General features: G+C 37.6%; 1 protein-coding gene across 1 annotated transcript in view; it reads right to left on the bottom strand.

Moving 5' to 3' along the window:
• The window catches only part of RNF169 (ring finger protein 169), a 96,162-nt gene that overhangs the window by 19,513 nt on the left and 50,848 nt on the right, over window positions 1-25,801 (bottom strand). Inside the window, exons 3-4 of the mRNA XM_003919477.5 lie at window positions 15,209-15,355; window positions 7,907-8,025 (exon numbers count right to left, since the gene is read on the bottom strand). Coding sequence (XP_003919526.2) covers window positions 7,907-8,025; window positions 15,209-15,355 — 266 coding nt within the window. The remainder of the gene's footprint in view (window positions 1-7,906; window positions 8,026-15,208; window positions 15,356-25,801) is intronic.

The raw sequence follows: 25,801 nt of genomic DNA, 5'->3' as shown, positions 1-25,801 counted from the left end.
AGTATAAATCCGGACACTAACAGTCACTAATATCATGAATGTAAAAATATTATATAAAACATAAATATAGTACACAGATAATATTGTTATTGTTGTTATTGTAGCATTTGGTCAGGGGAGGAATCTTCAAAATGCTGGTACAGAATAAATAGTCAAGAGCAATAAACTTGATGTTCTTGATTTAAAGTGCCCAAACAACAATCTCACTTAAAAAAATGGAGGCAGTAACTACTCCTTCCTCTTTTGTACGGAGTCCATTTCTGTATCCCTAAACTCTAACATAGTGCCTGGCATATAGTGGATATATTAAAGAAATTTCTTATAAATACATAAAAATATATGCAGAAATAACCTCTTCCTATCCCTTAAGGAAAAGAAAGAAAACATCAACATTTATTAGAAACCCATTATCTGTCAGGAACTGTGCTAAGTGTTTGAAATATATTGTATCTAATTGAATCCAGAGACTCTACGACACAGGTATCATCATCCCCAATTCATGGACAGAGAAATGAGAGAAGTGATCTTTCCAAGGTCACACAGCTGAAGTGAAAATTATTTAAACCTATAGTATCTCTATAATTCTAAGGCCTGTGCTGTTTGCACCACAGCATACTGATCTAACTTACTCTACTCTGCCACAGAACAGACTCAAAACATCTAGGGAAGCTCTGTCTATCTGAACACATAAAGAAGGCATAAACTAGAGAAAGCAGCACTGTCTGAAAAGCAACTTGCTTAAAATTTCCACTGCCAAGAGACCAGATGGTTTCTGGGATATCTAGTTAGGCTAAAAATACCTGCACCCACAATGAGTTTGATTTACAAACAAAGAAAAGCAGGGGTAGCCAGTATAAATATACAGCTGGAAAACTAGACGATTTAAGTACTTAAAAAACACTGCTTACAGGGTTTCAAATGGCCATATAAAATGTTAGATAGCTTATGCTCTCAGTTGCTTGCTCATTACTCTGTCTGTCTCTTACATACCTACACCATACTTGTTTCTTAAGGATACCTTCAGGTCTGACAGAGCTGAGTCCCACCAATAAATTAAAGTTGGAGAGAACCCTCTTGCCAGTCTCTGGCCTAAAAGACCCTACCCACCCTCTCCATCCTGTCACACATACACACATCTCTCTCTCACCCACCCACCCACTCACTTACTCACTCACTCACACACACCCTGAAGTGAAACCCAGAAACTTCTTTAGACCTTGGTGCAGCTGCTATCTACCCAGAAGTAGGTAATATTTTGTTACACTCTGGGTTACCTGCCTTGTCTATACTAGTATTCTTTGTATTTTTTTAGGTGTACATTGTAATGGTTTTTAGTATTTTCAGTTATTTAACCATCACAATTAATTTTAGAACATTTCTGTCACCTCAAAAAGTTCCCCATACCCTTTAGCTATCACCCTCAAACCCCACTTCCTCCAGCCCTACTACTCATGTATTTTATGTCTCTACGTATTTGCCTATTCTGGACTCATGCTTGTATTCTTTTACTGATGGATAGGAACACTTGTTTCCATAGCTGTATTCCAAAAGGCCTAACATAATGCAGAAGGATTTGAGTTCTCTTAAATGAGAAATAACCGGACAGATTCTCACTTTCCTCTGTAGCAACCATGTATCTTTTTGGAACAATGGAGGGTGTATATTATTTTTTTAAAAAATGGAAGGAGAGCAGCCTTCTGTTGCAAAGGTAGATAATTTCAAAACACATATTTAACTGCAGGGCCTTTTGTCATAGAGCTCTGATAATGGTCTGACAGAAAGAACATAGATTTGGAGTAAAAAGAGAACTTGGGTTCCAATTCCATCTCTGTATTCTATTGAGTTGAGAGGTTCTTGGGTGAGTCACTTAACCTCTTTGAATTGCAGCTTCCTTTGCTGTAAAACAGTGGTATTACACATTTTGCAGGATGAATGTGAGAATTAAATCACATGAGGTATGCTAAGAACTCAACATGGCAGAGAGCCCAAGGAAGCAATGGGAAAAGGCTAGCTCCTGACACTACCCCTCACCAAACTTCCAGGCCTTTCTGAAGACTATGAGAATATTTCTGTTCTAAAATGGCAGAGATATTACTGACGCCTTTAAAACCTGCCATTCTCCTTAAGCTCCACGTTGCTTCTCCTTAAGCTATCTTCCTTTTCCGGCCATATTCCATTACTTTTAATAAGATTTGTCCTCTTAATATAGCAGGTTGGTAAACACTTGACTTGTTCCAATTCCTTTATCTCTCCTCCAACACACACACACACACACACCCCCCAAGCCACCAAGCCTTGCCATTTCAACTCACTGCTTCATCTTCTTCTCATAATCTCCTCTCCCTCAAGCCACTGTTTGACTATTCTCACACACAATTTAAGTTTGATCTTTATTGTTACAATTTCCTAATGGCCCCCACCCCCTTTCTTTTCATGCCCTGGCCTCATTTCCTCCGTAACTCAAAACTCTGGTTTAAGCCACCTCTAGACATTTCCATTTTAGAGGAAGAATCTTAAGAAATCACAGAATAGGCCGGGCGGGGTGGCTTAAGCCTGTAATCCCAGCACTTTGGGAGGCCGAGACGGGCGGATCACGAGGTCAAGAGATCGAGACCATCCTGGCTAACACGGTGAAACCCTGTCTCTACTAAAAAATACAAAAAACTAGCCGGGCGAGGTGGTGGGCGCCTGTAGTCCCAGCTACTTCGGAGGCTGAGGCAGGAGAATGGTGTAAACCCGGGAGGCGGAGCTTGCAGTGAGCTGAGATCCGGCCACTGCACTGCAGCTCCGGCGACAGAGCGAGACTCCGTCTCAAAAAAAATAAATAAATAAAAAATAAAATAAAGAAATCACAGAGTAAATCCCCCTGCCCTAGCTTGTAGGTAAGGCATAACACTCTGCATTTAACATAGATGAGACTGAAGGAGAGCCAACTGATTCTACTCAAGGTCACACTGCTACTTCTTCCCTAAAACTCCACCCCTTAGTTCTCTGAATCTGCTTATTTTCCTCAATCCTGAAGCTAGTATTCCAATATCACATCACTTATGCATTTCTGTTACCTGAATGCTTCTGTATTTCATTTGTGAATTTTAAGGAAAGGTACCTATTTCCCAGAGGGTCTTCAGATTTCAATTCACTCTAACACTGGCTGGACATGTGTTTAGTATCTCTGAGTCTGTCAGTAAGTCTCTGTCTATATCTCTCCTTATACATACACTGTATAGAAAGCACAGCCACTTTAAGTCCCTTGATGTGCCACACTCTGAGCCACCAGAGACTCAGGCTTAATAGTATCTGGAGTTTAGAAAACAAAATGATGTAGCTATGGTTAATTTCTACTAAGTAGAACACCGATCTTTCTTTTATAGCATCTATAAAAAGTATCAATATAAGCTATTGCTAAAGCATTCGAAGACTAAAAAGCAACTTCATAGCACATAAAAATGTTATCAACATGGTCACTAGACTTCCCCCTAAATCCCATATTAATCCTATGGAATCTAATCTAAAAAACAGCCATTAGCCAATCTAAGCTCCTAGAACCCTCCTAGAGGCCCTCTGCTGCAAGTTTGACAATCAGTTCTGACAAAGCCCCAGTTTAACCTACCAACAGGCACAAGGCCTGTCTTATTCAAACATTCCACAAATATTTACTGAGCCCTTACTATGTGCCAGGCACTGTACTAAGTATTATAACGATGAACAAGATGCTATGCCTGCCTTTGATGAGTTTAAAGTCTAGAGAAGAAGGTGAACAGAGGCAGCATGAGGATCTGTAAGAAGGTATGGAGTACAGCAGAAAAAGCAGTAAACTCAGAGCCAAGAAGCGTCAGTTCTAACTCAGTTTCCTCCTGTTTTAGCAGTCTAAGATTTGGCAAGCCATGTTCTCTCTCTGGGCTTTAGTCTTCCATTTAGAAAACAAATGGACTGAATAAGATGATATTTAAGGTCCTTTTCAGCTATAAGAGTTCATGTTCCAAAAAAAGATAAAAATCGCAGCAACAGCAGCAATATTCACTGAAGACTTAGTATGTGCCAGAAATCTTGCTAGGAACCATTTACTTAAGATTCCATTTTTGTACGAAATGGCATTACCTGCATTACTATATCACTTAAAAAGAAAAAAAACTAGAAAGAAGACTGGTTTGATTATGTTTCTTTGTATGGTTATACTCTAAGTTACAAGAAGAATCTGAAGTGATTTACAGTAAAAATACATAAAGACTAAGCCTTAAGACAATAAAGACCGCATTAAGTAATACATGTAAGAAGGGTACAGCAAAAATTATTTTTTAAAAAAATTAACAGGCCATGTCAGAAAGCCATGGTGACTGAATTGAAAATCCTGTCCTAAACCTAACTTGCCTGACAGCCAAAGCAAAGAGGAAAATGCAACTAGACATGGAGCTCTCTTAAAGGAATCAAAAAAAGAAATCTTTTTCATGCTGCACTGTAAGATGAATTGCAACCATGTGTTTAGTTCGTTTCTCATGGGGAAGAGGAAATGAGAAATGAAGGGAAATAAGTTTTTAAAAATAATTAAACCAGTTTTCAGATACTTAAACATTTAACTTTACAATGATATATCCTTCTTATGGTTCAAATTAATTTTTTTCAATTATCATGTATTTTGTGATTAACCTAACAATAATCTTGGATAAACTATTATTCTATCTGCCTATTTGGAAAAAATTTCATTTTCAAAGGGATGTAGAACTTCATTAATATGGCTGCAAAACCCTCTTTACTGTGATTTTTTTCAAATGAAAGCAAACTGACCAACTGGCAAGACTTACAGAATCTATTGATGCATTCCTTCCAAAATAATCACCTCATCAGTCATACCTATTCACCCTTACCTCCAGGCTTTTGTGCTTAAGAAAGAAAAGTTTATCAAGTAAACAGGAAAAACAAATGGCAGATTCATTTGATTCAAATACAGGTATAAAACCTTTAAAAGTTTTTACACAGTCTTCTCTTTAGGAGAAGAATTTGCAGGAAAAAAAACCTATTGTTGTTGCTTTAACAGAAAAAAAAATGCATTTGAAATATCCAAAAACTATAAATGATGTTAAATTTTTAACTGTGGTAAAAGATAAATTTATAATTTTAACCATTTTTAAGTGTATAGTTACACTGTTGTACAACCATCACTACGCTAATTCTTTTTGAATATGTCCATATGCTACATCTCATTGTCAGCACTAATAACTCCGTACGGTTTTCCTAAATATAATTTGGAACTAAAACTTACTGTTTTCTTATCTAAGGAAACAGCATGTTCTAAGTAAGAGATGCAATTCACAGTATTACTATAACTGATTTTGCAAACTAAGGTTTCCATGACATCAGCAAACTATTTCCTAAAAAGAAACCCTAATAAACTAAATTCGATGGTCTTGATAACTATACTAATAATTAAACCTCAGTTGTTAGGCAGAAAGTGAGCCCTGAAACCCAGAAATGTGTAATACTGATTATAAGCATTTCTTAATAGAAAAATCTTAAGTGAATATTTTCCAATAAATTAGTTCCATTATGGCTCAATGGAACAGGGTAAGGACAAGGATGGGCTGGAAGAGGAAAAGAAGATATATAAGAGATGTTCCAGAACCACTTATAATGAAAAGCACACTCCTCCATATAGGCTTTGCAATTTTGTCCATTAGAAAAGAATTTTTAAAGTTCTGTGGTAGGCATCTCTAAGCGATGAAATATTAACCTGCTACTCCCTTTAAAAGAATGAATTACAAAGGTATAAGAGACTGGAATTAGTGATAAGCAATTTATCCATTCAATACCTACTCCAACTAACTAGGGCAACTGTCCCTTGGTATAATATTTGGATTTTAATATATATATTTTTTTCTAATTTGTTTTAAATTATGAGATATTAATTAATCACAGATTTCATAAAACAATAATTATTGGCTTCAAGGAGTATTTACTGTCACTTGATGGGAATGAAAAATTTGATCTTTTTCTCTTTGCAGTAGATCCCTCTCTTATAATCATTAAAATATGTGTCCTATGAATTGAGGGAAAATACAGACACACAACCAGGAGCTGAAAATTCTTAGTCAAGCAATCTTGACTTTTTTTTTAACTTTAGAAGGCATCTATAGTTCAAGTTCATGCAATGCAAGAGTCCCATCTTCATCATAAATAGAAAGGACACTGGCTTACTTACTGGGTCCTGTTTACATCAAGCAAGCCTAAGTGGCTATGCTACAATGGCCATTCAACAAATGTCAAATGAGTGAACAAATATTATGGGAGGTACTTTACTGGGAAAAGAGCTGCCATCACCTAGTGAAGAGGAGGCATTTAAGCGAAAGGGAGATTCAGTGAATTTTACTCTCAGAAATAACAGAGGAAAATCAGACTACTCACAAATAACATATACAAAAAAGATTCAAAAATTAAAACTACATAAAGGATCATAATAGTAAGCATTTTATAATATTTTTAAACTTTTGTAGCTTCTTTCTGTCATATTTATGAATAACTAGCAGTAAAAGTCTTACAATAGAAAGGGTCTATCTAGGCGTCTATCTAGGCTCACGCCTATAATCTCAGCACTTTGGGAGGCTGAGACGGGCAAATCTCTTGAGCCCAGGAGTTCCAGACCAGCCTGGGGAACATGGCAAAATCCCATCTCTACACAAAATATAGGGGGAAAAAAAAATTAGCTGGGCATGACAGTACACACCTGCAGTCCCAGCTACTCAGGAGGCTCAGATGAGAAGATTGCCTGAACCCAGGAGGGCGAGGCTGCAGTGAGCTGTGATCACACCACTGCACCCCAGTTTAGGCAACAGAGAGAGCTCCCGTCTCAAAACAAAAACAAACAAACAAAAAACCCCAAAAAAGAAAGGGTCCGGGTGTGTATTCACAGGAGCAGCAAAAGAGAGATCTACTAAATAATACTGGTGGAAAGAAAGAGTTGAACCCTAGAGATAAGGGTGAGCAATACCAGCTTTAAACAAAACAGAAAATGAACTGGGGTGAAGATTGTGTCTTTGGCTAGACACAGTGGCTCATACCTATAATCCCAGCGCTTTGGAAGGCTGAAGCATGAGGACTGCTTGAGCCCAGGAGTTCAAGACAAGCCTGGGCAACACAAGGAGACCTCGTCTCTACAAAAAAAAAATTTTTTTTAATTAGCCAGACATGGTGGCACACACCTATGGTCTCAGCTATTTAAGATTGTATCTTTACATCTGTGTATTAAAACAGAGCCGAGCATGTAGCAGCTGTTCACAAAATGTCTGTTGAATGAATGTATGCATGAGTCCTTCCTTCTTTCTTCCATTTCTTTTTCACTTCCCTTCCTTCCTCCCTTCTATCTATTCATCTTTCTTTTCCTCCACCTAGCCCTTCATTATCCTTCTAGCACCCATCATCTATCCAATTCCTTCTTCCTTTCCTTCCCAGGGCCTACAAAGTCTAAAGGATCAAGAGATTCCTTGACAAAGGTCTTAAAAACTTTTCAGTTTGCCCTCTTACAACCTATAAAGATATATTTTAGGTCTAGGCACTGAAAAGAAAATCAGTTCTGCTCTCACTCCCTACTAAGTCCAGAGGGAGAGTCTGTGCATATTGTCAGACTGAAGAAGACTTTATTGTTTCCTCCCAAGATAAAAGGGTCATACTTTGCAGCACAGCAATTAGCACAATCCTATCCTGAGGATGTCAGAAAAGGGGTAAATGTTATTTTTCCTGAAAAGTTCAGGTCAGCCCTTTTTCCCTAGTCCATATTTGAAAACCAATTCCCACCTCTTTTCTCCCCTTCCACCTCCTCACCAAAGTAGCCACAACAAATACCTTTGCTCCCCCAGTCCCTTTTATCTCATACCCCAAAACCAAAGAATGCTGACTGAATTCAGCATCAGTCTCTTACCCTGCCAGGAAAGCTAAGGAGTAGGAGTTGTTCTTGGAAACAAATGCCGAGCGATGTGTCTGTGTCATCTGGCCTCGAGAAGGTTCTTCATTCTCTGAATCTGAGAGACGTGCAGGACACTGGCAGGGAGACAAGGGAGACAACACTGTCCATTTGGAGTTCCCAAGGCATCTAGTCTAGCTATAGGTTCAAATCTCTTTCTCTATGTCACTTCTCTGTGAGCTCCAACCTGTGTTTCCAACTGCTTCCTGGAGATACCAATCTCAAATGTGGTTCAAATTCAATATATCCAAAATCAAACTCACTATATTTCTCTTCTGTAAGCCCCATAACCAACCCATCTAGAAAACTAAATGCCATCTATTTCTGTCCCTTACTTCTAATTCATAGTAACATTTGGACAGCGGCTTTAGATACTCCAACACTTCTAAATATTTTATTTCATTTACTGTTTATGTCACTCCCATTAAAAGCAGGGTGATTATCTGTCTTTTACAGATAGCAAACTGAGGCTCAGAGTAGTTAATTTTCCTGGAATTACAGGGTTAATACATGGATAAAACTGGTTCTTAAATTAAGAGCATTAGTCTCCAAGCTGTTTCCACTCTAATCTATTCTACTTCTAGAATGTCTCTCAGATCTAACTCTTCCCATTTATATTCATGGTCATTGCCTTACCTTAGATTCTCATCATCTTTTGCCTGGACTACTGCAACAATCTACTTACTGGTCTCATTCTCTTCAGGCTTTCTTCTCTCTAATACCCTCCACACCACCAAGAATTATCTTTCCAGCAATCACTCCCCTGCTTAACTGCTGGTGACTTCAGGATAAAGTCTAAATGCCTCAGCCTAATACCACAACCTTCACAAACTAGACCTAACCTTCTTTCACAGCTTTTCTCCCACCAGTTCCCACACATGGAACTCCCTGAGCTCTAGCACAACCAAACTATTTTTACTCTCCACATGTACCACAGTCTTTCAAAACCTCTATCTACCCTTTGGATATGCTACACCCTTTGCCTAAAATTCCATCTGCGCTCTCTGCCTATAAAATACTCATTGGCCTTTCAGAGTCATCTAAAATACCACTTTTTCTGCAAAGGCTTCCAAATTATCCTAGAGTTAGTTTTTCCATCTTGTTTATATCCATTCATTTATTGTTGTTTTACTTTGGAGTCCCTTTTTAGAGTCTTTCCAATTACATTAGAAACATCTTAGAGGTATGTCTTTTACATATAATGTAATGAAGTTTTGCCTCATTATTAAACATGAGAGTCTTTTTCTTTTAATGGATAGCAACTAATCACACTGAACTGTAGCTTCTTATTTAGGGGTCTGTTGTGCTTTATGCAATGAGCCCTGTGAGAGCAAGTGACCATCTTTTAAAAAAATTTCCAATACTGTTATATAGTAGGTAAAGAAGAACCTTTTAATCAGTTGATGATTAACCAATTATCTAATGATCCAGTATTATCAAAGTAAGAGTTGTAGATGTAGGCACGCAAGGCATCATATGGCTCCGAGTACCCTGCATTCCTGAAATGCTTTGTTTTCCTCTCGGCTGACAGGCACAGCAACACAAGAGACTGATTTGAACAATTACAATTTACAGAGAGGCCTTTCAATTTTGTAGGGTATCATTCCTCAAAGAACCCTGTTGTACAAAATATTCAATGAAGAAACTTTAATAGCACTAACCCATTATCAAATTTTATATAATATTCTCTTCTCACTCTATAAAAAAGAAAAGCTTTGATACCAATAGACTCAATAGGGAATAATGGCAATTTCTGTCTATATAAGCCTCTCTTCATAATTAAATCAGTACCAAGTAAAAAGTGTTCAAATCCTAGCTCTGTCAGCTATCACTGTCACTATGGGTTAGTTGTTGTTTTATCTTCCTGAGCCTCAGTTTCCTCATCTGTAAAATAAAGACTTCTCTGTCTACTATAGTGACAGGCCATTAAAAATACCTAGAGTACATTAGCTAACAAGTAATAAGTGCTCAAAAAGATAGATCTTATTTGTATGAACTCCCAAACTATTAATCTTTTAAGAAAAATTTCAGTTTTATAACAGATATATGCCAAGTTCCTTTTTTTTTTTTTTTTTTTTTTTGAGACGGAGTCTCACTCTGTTGCCCAGGCTGGAGTACAGTGGCACGATCCCAGCACACTGCAACCTCCACCTCCCTGGTTCAAGTGATTCTCCTGCCTTAGCCTCCTGAGTAGCTGGGATTACAGGTGCCCACCACCACACCTGGCTAATTTTTGTATTTTTGGTAGAGACAGGGTTTCACCATGTTGGCCAGGCTGGTCTTGAACTCCTGATCTCAAGTGATCTGCCCGCCTCAGCCTCCCAAAGTGCTGGGATTACAGGTGTGAGCCACCGTGCCCGGCGCCAAGTTCCTTTCAGTTATTGCAAAATAAATTACATTACAAATAAATAACTATTTATTTAGACAAAAGCTCTCCCACCCCTCTACATTTCTATTCCCAATATTTACTCCTCATCTTTCATCTTTGATAAAAATAAGCCCCAAGGCACTATGGATGCCTAAAATGGTACAAAGCATGCATAAATTAAATCCTTGCAGTGACATCTAAAACAATGTTGTACCTAAAAAAACTAAAAGAAAGATAATACTCAAAGTTGGCAAGATGTGAGGAAATTAGTTTAGTACTCCTCACGCACTACTGGTGGGAGCATAATAAACCTATAATAAATATAAACCTTCTGGAGGGCAACTGTGTAATAAACATCAAAAATGTTAAAAAGAGCACTCCTTTTGACCTGGTCATTCTACTTCTAGTAATTTATTCTAAGGAACTAATAAGAAAAAAATGAGACAAGTGGATTCCATCACAGTGGTGTTTAAGATAGCAAAATATCAACAAAAGATTACTTAAATAAATTCTACAGTCAAGAATATTAGAAGACCACTGGATAATGATGTGGATTATTTATTTACACACAAAAAATAGGCCGGGCATGGTGGTTCACACCTATAATCCCAGCACTTTGTGAGGCTGAGATGGGTGGATCATTTGAGCCCCAGAGTTCGAGACCAGCTTGGGCAACACAGTGAGACCCTGTCTACAAAAACAAAAACTTTAAAAAAACTAGCCAGGCGTGTAATAGGCTCCTGTGGTCCCCGCTACTTCAGAGGCTGAAGTAAAAGGATTGCTTGAGCCCAGGGGCTTGAGGCTGCAGTGAACTATGTTCACGCCACTACACTCCAGCCTGGGTGACACAGTGAGACCCTGTCTCAAAAGAAAAAAAAAAAAAAAGGAAAGAACACCTACACTTTGTTTTTGAGACAGAGTCTCGCTCTATCACTCAGGTTGGAGCACAGTAGCGTGATCCCAGCTCAATGCTGAGATCACTGCTCCACCTCCCGGGTTCAAGCAATTCCCCTGCCTCAGCCTCCCAAATAACTGGGACTACAGATGCACGCCACCATGGCCAGCTAACTTTTGTATTTTTTATTAGAGATGGGGTTTTGCCATGTTGGTCAGGCTGGTCTTGAACTGCTGACCTCGGGTAATCCATCCACCTCAGCCTCCCAAAGTGCTGGGATTACAGGTGTGAGCCACCGCGTCTGGACAACACCCACACTTTAAGATAAATTAAAAGAGGTTATAAAACAGTATCTAGGCCGGGCGCAGTGGCTCATGCCTGTAATCCCAGCACTTTGGGAGGCTGAGGTGGGCAGATCATGAGGTCAAGAGATCGAGACCATCCTGGCTAACATGGAGAAATGCCATCGCTACTAAAAATACAAAAGATTAACTGGGTGTGGTGGCACGTGCCTGTAGTCCCAGCTACTCAGGAGGCTGAGGCAGGTTGAACCTGGGAGGCAGAGGTTGTAGTAAGCCAAGATCACGCCGCTGCACTCCAGCCTGGCGACAGAGTGAGACTCCATCTCAAAAAAACAAGCAAAAAACCAGTATGTATACTAGGTTACATTTTCTGAAAAGAAAAACAATACATGGTGTATATTTATATGTTCTTAGAAATGAACATATCTATATGTTTTATATGTTCATATGGTACATATCTATAAGGATATGTACTAAAATGTTTATAGGGATCATTTCTAGGTTGGGGGATGACAAGTAATTTTTCCCTTTTTGCTTTCTAGTCTTTAGTATAACCATAACTGCTGCATCAAATTGTTTTCTAATGATTCGATTATTGGATTAAATGTACCATAACTAATTGTAATAAATTAAACACTGTGCTCACTTTATTTCCATTCTAAAAAAAGAAAGCACATGATAATCTGCTACTAGAGTAAGCTTCTTCCTCCTTCCATTCAAACTTAATTTGATAAACATGTATCAAACACTTCCAATGTGCAGGGTACTACAGGAGATTTAGGATAAGACATTTCCTATACTCAACAAACTTACAATCTAGTAGAAAAACACAAACACACAAAAAACCATGATGTAAAGGAAAATGAGAGAACTCTTATAAAAGTTACAAAGTGGGGGCTTGGGGGAGTGGCTGATGGGAGTCGAGAAACAGAAGAGGAATTCCTATAGGCTTCATGAATGTGACAGCTTTTGAACTGGACATGGAGAGATAAATAGCCTTCCAACAGGTAAGCTAGATGGCATTTCAATGAGATGAAAATGCAAGAGCAAAGACCTTGAAAAGGGAAAGCACAGTGTATGTATTTGGGGGAAAGCAAATATATACTCCTTAGAGTTTTGGGGTATAAGCAAGGATGAAAGCATAAGCTAGAATCACACTGAGGGCCTGAATGTTGCGGTGAAGAGTCCTCATTTAATTTCACAAGAGGAGTCATTAAAATTTTGGGGACAGGAGAGAGAAATGATCAGTCTCGCTCTAATCACAATAGTTTCTATGTAAAAAATAATCCTTTGGTCAGCTTTCTTAAGATTCTTTTGGGTCTCAATTTGAATGTAGTCTTGGCCAAACTAAATGGTATTATTTGCTCCACACTGAAAACTCTTAAATTAGAGCCATTTAAAAGTCCTCCAAAATATAAAAGCAGCCCAGGCACACTGGCATGATCATGCCTGTAATTCCACACTTTGGAAAGCTAAGGTGAGAGGATCCCTTGAGCTCAGGAGTTTGAGACCAGCCTGGGCAACATAGGGACACCCTCATCTCTACAAAATAAAAAAAGTAAAATAAAAATTGGCCAGCCATAGTGCTACACACCTGTGGTCCCACCTACTTGGAAGGCTGAGGCGAGAGGACTGCTTGACCTTGGGAGGTCGAAACTATAGTGAGCCATGACTGTGCAACTGCACTCCAGCTTTGTCAACTGAACAAGTCCCTATCTCTTAAATAAATAACTATAAAAGAAAACAGAAAAAAAGGCAAAAATCACAAAAATCTAAAACTTGACACGTTCGTAGGTCAGATTTTATTCAACGCATTTGTAAAACTGGCTGTTATCAAGAACAAATCAGAATTTGTACTTTCTGACTCCTTTTAAGATTAAAATTAGGTGGATGCATTTGATTTCTATTTCAAAAATGGTAGTGGCAAATGAAAACATAATTAGAGTAATTTCCTAGTCTTGGCATGACCTAGGAACAACAGGTTATTTCTATCAAAGGACCATTGTGAAGGGTCAGCTCTCTCTGTGAAGGCTAGTTTATCCTTCTAGGTTGTTCTGCCTGAGGACCTTAATGGGTAGTAGAACTGTCAGCGTGAAGAGGTAGAGCCGTGGTCTTTAGAGACTACAAACCACAGCTGGGGCTACTAGTCATACAACATACTACATACACAAGACCATCATAGAGCTTATTCTTGTCTAGCTAAACTGTAGCCTCTCTAGTAGCAGTCTTTTTTGCCCTCTGTGGTTTCTAACGTTCAGAGCATTAAGAGTACACAAACACTTCATGCCTGTAAACTGAATCTTTTGGAAGGCTGAAACCCTGTAAAATGTAAGTGGCTTGTTTAATAATTAAATAATTATTATTATTATAACTAGAATCAGAAGCCGCACATGTATGTGGCACTCAGCAAACACTACTGTACCAAGAAAGCTTAAAGAATTTTCTTTTTTAAGTTCAGGAAAGACACCTTTGCAAAAATAAAACCAAGGCCAGGCAGTGACTTACATCTGTAATCCCAGCATTTTGGGAGGCCGAGGCGGACATATCACTTGAGCCCAGGAGTTCACGACCAGTGTGGGCAAAATGGTAAAACCCTATCTCTACAAAAAATACAACAATTAGCTGGGTATAGTGGCACAAGCCTGTAGTCTCAGATACTTGGAAGGCTGAGGGAGGAGGATTGCTTGAGCCTGGCAAGTTGAGGCTGCAGGGAACCATGATCACACCCCTGCACTCCAGCCTGGGCAACAAAGCAAGACCCTGCTCCAGAAAAATAAAAATAAATAAACCCAGAAGCACAAAGAAATTAAGTAACCTGGCCAAAGTTGTACAAACAGTTACAATGCTGGGACCTGTGTAAGAGGTAGACTGCTGATCCAGAGATTTTTTTTTTTTGCCCCCACTCGGCTATCTTGCCTGTCATTATAGATGGTAAAGCTTTATCGATTCCAGCTGCCCAGAAAGATAACCTGAAATATTAACAAGCCTGAATCACAAAATATTTTAAAAGATAGGAGTCTAAAGATGTGCTAAGTACACTCACAAACAATATATGTCCAATCCAATATGACTTACTAAAGAAATAAAACTCAATTGTGATTATCCATTTGGGTATAATTAGTGGATCCTCCAAAAGTGCTTCCTTATGTAAGTTAAATACACTTGCAACCTTTTCTAGTAATTTACTTGGTAAATAAGTAATGAAACAAACTCAGGCAGGATTTGGCCCAGTTAGAAGTCTAATTAAATATAGACTAAGTATCTAAACCTACCTTATATCTACACTGTGCTGCTTAGGGTATTACAACGAATAAAGGAAAGTAAAATACATGCTTTAAGAAAATCTAGTTGAGGACAGAAGACAATGTACAAATCTTAAATGTCAAATAACACATAAGTCAAAATAACAACATACATATAAATCTTATCACAAGTAGTAAACTATACTAGGTTTTTCCTTTCACTCACCTGCTTTTCCCACTGTTCCTTCATCTTCCCACAAGTCTTAATATCCCATTCAAAAATTATTTTCTCAAGCTCTGGCCTGGATGTAAGTTCTTCACTACTTTTAAACTGCACAGTCAATGACTGTTACTGGTCTCACAGTTTACCAACACAGGTCTTTCAGGTCCAGGTCACCTGGGCTAACCACTGATTTCTGAGGCAGGTATCCATTAAAAAGGTGATTTACTTACACGTTCCAGATTTGTTTTCAGTACTAATGGTTCATCTCTTTTTTTCTGTTCATCCATTTTCCTTTTCCCTGTTTCTGTATCCTCTGGTAACAGCTTGTGGATTTGATCTTCAGAGGGTTTTTCCTCTTGTAACTTTTCTTCTCTCAGCTACAAATACAAATAATGCAAATACAGTCGAGTTTTAGGCAACTCTAAACTTAAAAACATATTTTACTCTGTAGTTTATTAGAACAAACAGATCACATGGCAGTTTTGAGACTATTTTTCTTATCAGATATAGAGCCCTCTTGATTTCTAAGTAAATCTACCTTTACTTGGCTCTTGCCAAACATACTCTTCAGGGCTAAAGATTTAACCGCTCTGCATTGTTAAGCAATATGAAATCATATTCCCATAAGCCAGATGTAACTGCACTGGACTAGGAGAAGAGCAGAGATGGCCACAGAAAGCCAGAGAAGCTGGATGAGGCCTCCTTGGCAACAAAAGAATGACTTAATGCAGTTCTAACGTCCTATATTTTTATGCTGTTATCCTGCAGTTACAGGATAAGTCAAGATACACAGTCTACAAAGAAATTTTGTTTTAATTTTATAATAGTAGAGATGGGATCTCACTATGTTGCCCAGGCTGGTCTTGAATTCCAGGGCTCAAGCAATCCACCTGCCTAGGCCTCCCTAAGTGCTGGATTACAGGCATGAGCCACTGCACCTGGCTGTACAAATTTATGGCAGAGAGATATGCTCTTTATTTTGGGGAGGTGGCATGGCATTATCAAAATAGCATGGGCTTTGCAATAAAACCTTGGTGACCATGAGCAAAGGAAGCATCATTTGCTTGTCTTCAAGAAAACAGGGATAGTGCAACTTACCCTGCAGGAGTAAATGAGATAACAATATAGTAGCATTTATTAACAGAGTCTTGCTGTGTACCTATAGTACATCAAGACTCCATTTCTACTTTTTTTCCTTTTTCCTGTCTAGAGTTTTAATAACATTTAAATAAAATGATGTATATCAAAGCAATTACAGGCTACTAATACTTTTAATTATTCTTATGAAAAAATTAAGCTAAAGAACAAATAAATATTTTTGATAGGCTGCTGCCTCTGGGTTCAAAACAAAACAAACAAACAAAAACAGAAAAAACCCCACAACAACAAAGCCTTAGTCTTATCTTTCTGATTTCTGTAGGTCTGATTTTTGTAAGCCTGAAATAATCTTTAAGATATTAGTCGAATTCATGAGGTTATGAATATGCAAAGAACACCAAACACAATGCTGTGCCAGGAGGAGATTAAAATTAAAAAATGTACTACCATCTCTGCCCAATCCAAACAGGAACACAGAGGGAAGGAAAGCAAATCCATAGCTGGGGAGAAAACAAAACTATAGTCTACACTAACTGCCCACTTAAAAGATTTAAGGTCTTTTGAAGATCTTAGATGAGAAGACCTTATTCAACAACTTGACTACAGGGGTGGTTTACTTTTAGAGGACAAAGGAGCATAATGGTTCAAAAGAGAACAGGTTTTAGCATCATTGGAATTATCATTTACTGAACTCTGTGTGTCAGGTGCTTAGCCAAGCACTATGTCTACATTGGTTTAAGTGTTAGGTAACGTGTTTAAATTCACACTGCCATAGGCATGGGGATGGAATGCAAATCAAGGTCTATCTCAGCAGTTCTCAACCAAGAATTATTCTGCCTCCCTCCCCAACTTGCCAGAACATTTGGCAAGTCTGGAGACAATTTTGATTGTCACAACTGGGGAAGTGGAGTCTGTGTGCTACTAAACATCCTAAATGCACAGGATAGCCCCCTCCAATATATACATAAATACTGCTATTTTTAAGAAAACTAAATATTACATGTCTTGTTTTATATATCTTAGTGTTATTTTGTTTGGTGCTTAATGGTGTTAACATACTATGTTCTCTGGCTTTTCTAGTGTTTTAGAATGTATCCTTCTGCCTCCAAATAATTTATTTTTTTCTTAATTTTATTTTTTAATAGAGATAGAATCTCACTATGTTGCCCAGGCTGGTCTCAAACTCCTGAGCTCAAATGATCCTCCTGCCTACCAAAGTGCTGTTATTACAGGCATCAACCACTATGCCCAGCTTCCTAATAATTTTTACCACTGCTCTCAAAGTTTTTGACAATGTACTTGGGTTGCTGGCAAACAACATTTTCATTGCAATGCTGAGCCACTGCTAACAGACCATTAGCTAAAAATTGACAAAAGTGAAAAAAATCATGTATCCATTTAAATATTCAAATGAATCATGTTGGTGTTTTCCAATATGGAGTTCTATACAAGTTTTCGTTTCTTTGTTTTCATTGCTTTTGGTTGTTATTTATAAGGATTTGAGAACTTGGTCTCTAGAAGCGAGTTTTTATACTGAAAAAGACTAAGGGAGGGTCAAAAAATAGCTTTTTCTTTTTTTTTTTTTTTTTTGTTGAGACGGAGTCTCGCTGTGTCACCCAGGCTGGAGTGCAATGGCACGATCTCGGCTCACTGCAAGCTCTGCCTCCCGCATTCACGCCATTCTCCTGCCTCAGCCTCCCGAGTAGCTGGGACTACAGGCGCCTGCCACCACGCCCGGCTAATTTTTTGTATTTTTAGTAGAGACGGGGTTTCACCATGTTAGCCAGGATGGTCTCAATCTCCTGACCTCGTGATACACCCGCCTCGGCCTCCCAAAGTGCTGGGATTACAGGCATGAGCCACCGTGCCCGGCCAGAAAGTAGCATTTTAAACGTGAATAAAAAATATCAATTGCTGTTGTTTGTTGAACCCTTCTATGTTCTAGGCATTAAGTTTATCAAACTTACCTCATTTAATCCTTAAAGACTCTGTTTCTATTTATTTATCATTACTATTTTATAGAGACAAAAATTAAGACTCAATGGTTATTTCTCAAATCACAGACATTAAATACTGAAGAGCTTGGATTTTAAAGCAAACCATTGGCTTCAGATACCGGTTTCTCAACCTCAGCACAACTGACATGCCAGGCTCTATAATTCTTTGTTGTGAGGACCAGGGCAGTCTGAGAAGGCTTATGCATTAATACTTCTGCAGGGTGTAGAAGGACAGAGCAGCACAACCAAAAAAGACAGAAAGCCAATATAAAGTGCTGCAATAGTTAGCCCATTAGTTGGCTACAGCTATATGAAATGTATCTCAAGACTGTCAGTCTGAGGTGAAAAAAAAGGAAGCATGTATCTATTGGCTCCCACATCCCACTGACCAAAGTGTGCCCCATGAAGTGTTAAATACTCCACAATGATTGGCTTGTACAACCTGAGTAAGTCCCCATGGTAGGTACTGCAATAGAGACAACAGAGCAGAGAAGCCGTAGAGCTAAAAAGCAGCAGGACCCTAAACAAGGAGATAGAATGAAGCCATCCACTACTGTAAATGAGGTCATTTTTACTCCTTCCATTTTCAGATGCCAATTACTAGAGAAAAGTTATTGACATCTGTACATTAATCTCATAATCAGCCACATTATCAGGATTACTAAGCAATTTTTTTCCTGAAAAGAATCTTTACTTTTCCCTCATTAATTTCTAAAACTAAAATTTTAAAAATCAAAGCATAATATATACACAGAAAAGTATACAAATAAAGGAATGATAAGTTATCCATTCACCACCACCAAGATCAAGAAACAGTTTATTACCAATACAGCCCTTATGCTTACCCCTCACCCAAAAGTGAGTGAACTATGGTAGAAACCATGATTCTGGTTTCTAACACCAAAAAAAATCATTTTACCTATTTCTGAATTTTATATAAGTGAAGTCTTACATGCTTACTGAATCTTTCTGCCTTCACTCAACATTCTATTTGTGATATTCATCCATGTAGGTACAAGCAGTTTATTATTTCTTGTTTTGCTGTATAGTATTGTGTTGTTTGACAATAAAACAATTTAACCATCCTATTGTTGATGGATATTTAAGTAGTTTCTATTTTTGGCTATTTATAAATTGCTAAAAATATTATGGAACATGTATGCAGGTATACACAATGTTCTCTGGAGTGTATCTTAGAACAGAAACTGCTGAGTCATAAGGTATGCAGCCACAGTTTTCCAAACTGGTTGTACAAATTACATGCCTCCCTCCCCAGTGTAGAATGACAGTTGCTCCCAGCTTTGCTGACACTCAGTACTATTTGTCAATTTTAGCCATTCCAGTGTGTATATATTGGCACTGCATTATTATTTTAATTCGTATTTCTCTAATGATTAAAGATGTACAACAGCTACAACAGCTTTACATGTTTATTATGCGAAAATCCTCTTTTATGAAGTGCCTATTGATATCTTTACCCTTTTTTCTTTTAGATGTTTGTTTTTTTCCTCTAGTAATTTGTAAGAGTTCTTTATATTTTTTGGATATGAAGCAGTTGTCAGTAAAAATACATGAATACATATATACATATATCTTATATGTATGTACGTGTGTGTGTGTGTATATATACATGTATACTTTTTCCCCCTTTCACACAGAAGCTTGACTTTCTCACTATCTTAGTACAGCTGTCACTCGGAATATGTGGGGGATTGGTTCCAGGACCCCCACATATACCAAAATCCATACATACTTAAGTCTCAGAGTAGGCCCTGCAAAACCTGCCTAAATAAAAAGTCGGCCCTCTGTATCTGCAGGTTTTGCATCCCATGAATACTAATTTTCAATCCATAGGGTTGCAAAACAAAATGTGCATATAGATAAACTCATGTAGTTCGAATCTCTGTTATTCAAGGGTCAACTATACTCTTCTGAAGACAAGAAGTATCAGGTTCTAATGCAGTTCAATTTATCACTCTTTTACCTTATGGTTGGTGCTTTTTCTATCCCATTTATAAATGTTGCTTACCCCACTATCATGAGAATATTCTCCCATGTTATCTTTAACGAACTTATTATTTGACCTTTCAGTCTACATAGAATTCATTTTTTATGTTAAGATATAACCCACATATGACACATATGGAATGTATAATTCAATGAATTTTGTCAAATGTATATATCCATGTAATCATTTCCCTAATCAAGATACGGAACATTTCTGCCCTCCCCAGAAAGTCCTTTTGAACCTACTGGCAATCAATCTCCCAAACCACTTAGCCCCAGGCTACCACTAATCTGATTACTATACTAGTTTTGCCTATTATAAAAATATACAAGATGTATTTCTTTGTGTTAAGTTTCATTCACTCAGCATGATACTTTTGAGACTGATTCATCCATGTTACTGAGTTTACTAATAAGACACTTCTTTCTACGGATAAGATATAACACATTGTATGAATAAAGCACAATTTGCTTATCCACAAGTGTTGGACACTTGGGTTGCTATTTAGTTCTGGGCTATTATGAATAAATCTACTGTGGACATTCATGTCATTTTGTGGACAGGTGTTTTTATTTTGGTTGTCTAAATAGCTACAAGTGGAATTGCTGCATCACACAGTTAAGTGTGTATTTAAATTTATAGAACAACAGCCAAAAGGTTTCCAATGGTGGTTATATTTTATACTCCTACTACTACTGCATGAAAGTGTATCTTATTTTGTGGAATGTCTGTTTAAATCTTTTGTCCTTTTTTTAAACCTTACTAGTTAGATTAGCAAGAGTTCTTTATATATTCTGGATCCAAGTCCATTGTTAGATACACATTTCTTAACATTGTCAATAGGTTCTCAGAAACTGAAACTTCAAGCAAATGACATATAATAAAACAATTTTACCATAGGCTAACTGGTATAAAAGAGTTAAGTCCGACAGCATATTTCTATTCACGAAAAAACACCAAACTTCTAAATAAAGACCCAACTACTTCTAATATTAAACACTGAGATGAATGAGAGCTACACATACATTTAAGAAAGATAAAAACAAGCAAGATAATTATTTACCCAATTTTGGTGAATCAGTGAGTGATAGTGGTTGCAGTAGTGATGCGTTAAATCAAAGAATACATGTTTGCAAAGAAAAACTCTAAAGAGCACCTCCTACCACTATGCAGTGCAAAAACAATGACAGATATGATAGGCTCACTGAGCACTTTCGTACTACATAGTTCATTGTTCTCCATTTGTATGATTATCATATACTTCACAAATTGTTATTTTACAAAAATTTGTACTCATTTATTCACTAATTTCCTAACCTATTTATTCCAGTTCAGGGTTACAGGTGGCCAGAGCCTATCCCAGCAGCTCAGGGCATAAGCTAAGAACAAACCCTTGACTGGACACCATTCCATCACAGGGCACACTCACACACACATACCCACTCACTCAGACTAGGACAATATAGATATGCCAATTCATCTAATGTGCACATCTTTGAGATGTGGGAGGAAACCAGAGTATCCAGAAAAAACCCACACAGGTATGGGGAGAATGCAAACTCCATGCAGACAATGGCCCTGGCTGAGAAGTGATTTTTTTCTCTCATCAATGTCATAATGAAATGATGTTGAACAAAATAACATCATTGTTGAACAATGACCTGCTGTATATAGTATATGATATGGGTCCAATTTCATTCTCTCACCGTATTCTTAAATTCTCTCCATGCAAGGGCAGAAATGCCTGTACAATATTTACCACCAATCCATGTATCTTGAATAATGCTCACTTCCTTGTGAAAAATTATTAATATTTATCTTCATAATTGTTTATTAACATAATTACTGATTCTAGGTGATGGATATACGGAGGTTCATTTTTATTATTCTTCCCAGTTTTATGTCTGTTGAATATTATAAAAATCAGAAATTCTGAGATCATTTATAACATCTGTTATGTTTGTTAACAAACCTCAGGTACTGGGTGATGATTAAAATAACTGATGGGCTTATAGGAGCCTATGAAGTGAAAATTCTGATTATAATCTTTTACATACTAAGTAACTACTCCAGAGTATATATTTCCTGTTAGTACTTAAGATGTTAACTAGCCATCCTTGGAATATAGGCTAAAACATATATACATGCCACACTATTTCAAATAAGGCATTTAAAAATATATTTCATAACACCCAAAACATATCTCATATCTCTATCACAGACTTCTAATATAAATTACTTGTGTTTGTTCGGGCATGGTGGCTCACACCTGTATCCCGACACTTTGGGAGACCGAGGCAGGCAGATCATTAGGTCAGGAGATTGAGATAATCCTGGCTAACACGGTGAAACCCCATCTCTACTAAAAATACAAAAAAAAAAAATTAGCCTGGCGTGGTGGCAGGTACCTGTAGTCTCAGCTACTCCGGAGGCTGAGGCAGGAAAATGGTGTGAACCCAGGAGGCAGAGCTTGCAGTGAGCCAAGATCGCCCCACTGCACTCCAGCCTGGGTGACAGAGCAAGACTCCGTCCCCGCCCCCCCCAAAAAAAATTACTTGTGTTCAATTACTTGTTTTCAAATCCCTTTTCCCCCAGATACTGTGAGCTTCTTCTAATCAGCAACCTATGCATCCTTGATTTCCACTCCCCTACTTGAGTTCCAGATACAGGGTCTGTGTTCAATAAGCTCAGTTCCACAAATATTTACAGTGCATCAGATTCTATGTGTTAGGCAAATTTTTAGTGCTAAGACTATAGTCTTGACCAAAAATGACAAAGTTGCTCACAAGCAGAATGCTGTTGAAGATTGGACTGATTTTTTTTTTTTTTTTTTTTTTTTTTGAGACAGAATCTCGCTCTGTTGCCCGGGCTGGAGCACAATGGCATGATCTCAGCTCACTGCAACCTCCGCCTCTCAGGTTCAAGTCAGTCTTGTGCCTCAGCCTCCCGAGTAGCTGGGATTACAGCTGTGCACCACCACGCCTGGCTAATTTTTGTATTTTTAGAGACGAGGTCTTGCCATGTTGGCCAGTCTGGTCTCGAACTCCTGACCTCAGGTGATCCACTTGCCTCGGCCTCCCAAAGTGCTGAAATTACAGGCGTGAGCCACCATGCCCAGCCTGGACTAACTGATTTTTATAAACAGTCCTTCCAACAAAGATATTTTTTGACACAAACCATACCTATTGTGGTGACTGTTCCATGCTTTGTGAGGAACCACTGTATTCTCAATTCCACCATAAAAGGTAACAACCAGACAGTGCCATGGGTATAGGGCTTATGGGGGGAGTGCTGCTCAATGGTACTTTAAAGACTAGAGCTTATATATCCATAATTTTCTGATTTTCTTATCTCAACTGGTTAAATGGACCACCATCCAATAATAGTAGACTAAAGAAATAATTTGGGAGCGCCGTAGAACCATACAGTCTCATGGTGTTTAATTAATCCTTCTCCTGACAAGGGGTAACAGGTTTTTCCTTATAAAATAAAATGATGCACATGAAACAGTAAACTATGAGTTATGAACATTTTACTCATGTTCTGGTTATCTCTGGGCCAATGGTTCTCAATCTGGGACCCTAGATTCTAAGGGGGGTTTCACAAGCTAATAATGGGAATCTTTAAGTTAATTTTTAACATATTTTTAAAAATCTAACAAATTAGACACTTATAGTCCATAAGTTTCTATCTATTAAATATCACCCTCTTTGCTTTTTAGAGACAGAGTCTCACTATGTTGCCAAGGCTCCAGTGATCCTCCCGCCTCAGCCTCCCAAGTAGCTGGGATTATAGGCATGCACCACTGTGCCTAGCTTAAGTATCACCATATTAATAAGTAGGCTGAATACACTTTTTTTGATATCTAGAGCTTTTTAATAGCGCTATTAAAATACTTTAAATTCATATGGGGATCATGAAAGGAATATAATACAAGCTGGTAAAAAAGTTGGAGACCACTGCTTCAGAACCACCGATTCAGAACATAAACTAGTTAGATAATCAAACTGGTGTCAGAACATTTCAATTTACTTTGGTATCTAGAACAACTGATGCTTTATCTCCTCTATTTCCTGTACTCTCACTTGGCAGTAACAGCTACGGCTTCTATAGGGTCTGACTGGTGACTACTGCTGATGCTATCCACAAAAACAATGTATTTGGGGTAAAAGGACTACTCTTAGCTCCCGTTTACAGCATCCTGAACTCACAGCAAACGATCTCTTGCATACAAGGTAACATGCAAAAAAGCCGTAACTTTTACTTGATGTATCACATAAATAGCACCAAAGCATCTGACTTGCTCTTATGAGTCTTACCTAATTTTAAAGAAATCACATTTATCATACTATGTTCTCTTCACTTTAAATTCTAGACCACTTTCAAATTAAATGTTAGCTTTAGAATTAAGCATATCTAAATATTTATGCCAAAACAATATTTTACCAATTTTCTCCTTATGTAATAAGATATTTAAAATTACTTCCATACAGGTTTTAAATTATTACGTGCATTTTGTAGATAGGCATATAAAATGAATTGTAGGCATCCAAGTTTACATATAAATTGAACCAGCAGATATCTTATCAGTCATATGTTTAGCTGCCAAGCCGAAAGACTGAATGAAAAGGGGGACAGTTGCTTACGGGAAGCAGAAAGAGCTCTTAAGTCATCACTGTAAAAAGACAAAGACACATCTTCACTGTCCAAGTTCAAGAAAATTCAGAATTCATTTGTGTTTCATATCAGTAACTTGCCAGCCTCCAACTATGACTTTTTGAGTTTTCTGTTTCTTACCCAAAGGCAGCAAATAAATGGTAGCAACAGAAGGAATTACTTTGTGCTAGATTTTTTAGAATTCCAAATACTAAATATTAATAAGTAATACTTATATACAGTTTACTATGGACCAGGCACTATTTTACAATAACCCTATAAGCTTGGTACTATGATGTCTATCTTACAGACCAGAAAACTAAGACATGGAGAACTCAAATAGCTTGCCGAAATTCACATACTATTAAGTGGCAGAGCCAGGATTTGAACTCAAGAAGTCAGCTCTTAATCACACTACTGTTTCTCAGCTTAGGGTAAAATATCTACATCATCTGTATTATGATTTGTTGAACACCTGCATTTTTTAAAAAGTTTGTGATAAACAAAAAAGTTTACTCTCAAATGTAAACAACAAATAAGACCTTAAACCCTGATTTGAATCTGGAAAAATATAACCAAGTTTGCAATTTTAGAGGAACACTCATCACTGAAAGCAGATTACTTGTGAGGTTTTAAACAAATTTGGCTAGAGATGGGCATTTTAAAAATCAGTTTATCTTATGGAATCTTTTCTACATATTATATTTTTAAAAGTTATTTCTGACTCTTGAATGGTTTTGGATTTAGGGAAAATATTGGCATATATGTGATATATTACAATATTTTCTATAATTCTATACAGCCATTAAAATGTTGACATAGATCTATATTAATATGGAAAACTTCATGTGATATGCTAAATTTTAAAAGGGCAGTAAAAGTGGCATGCATAATGTGATCTTAAATCTGTTTTTAAAGTCTTAAGCTTAAATTTCTGATAAATATTTAAACATGTTAATTAGGTGGCAGGATTACTGGCGATTTTCCCTTTCTGCTTTAAAACTTTTTGATAACCTGAATGTTTCTTTCCCAATTAACAGAAATGCACAATTCTGCTTATGTTC

Source organism: Papio anubis, chromosome 12, assembly GCF_008728515.1.
Source record: "Papio anubis isolate 15944 chromosome 12, Panubis1.0, whole genome shotgun sequence".
NCBI lineage: Eukaryota > Metazoa > Chordata > Mammalia > Primates > Cercopithecidae > Papio > Papio anubis.
Note: the sequence above shows the minus strand (reverse complement) of the source record. Positions and strands in the feature narration are given on the sequence as shown.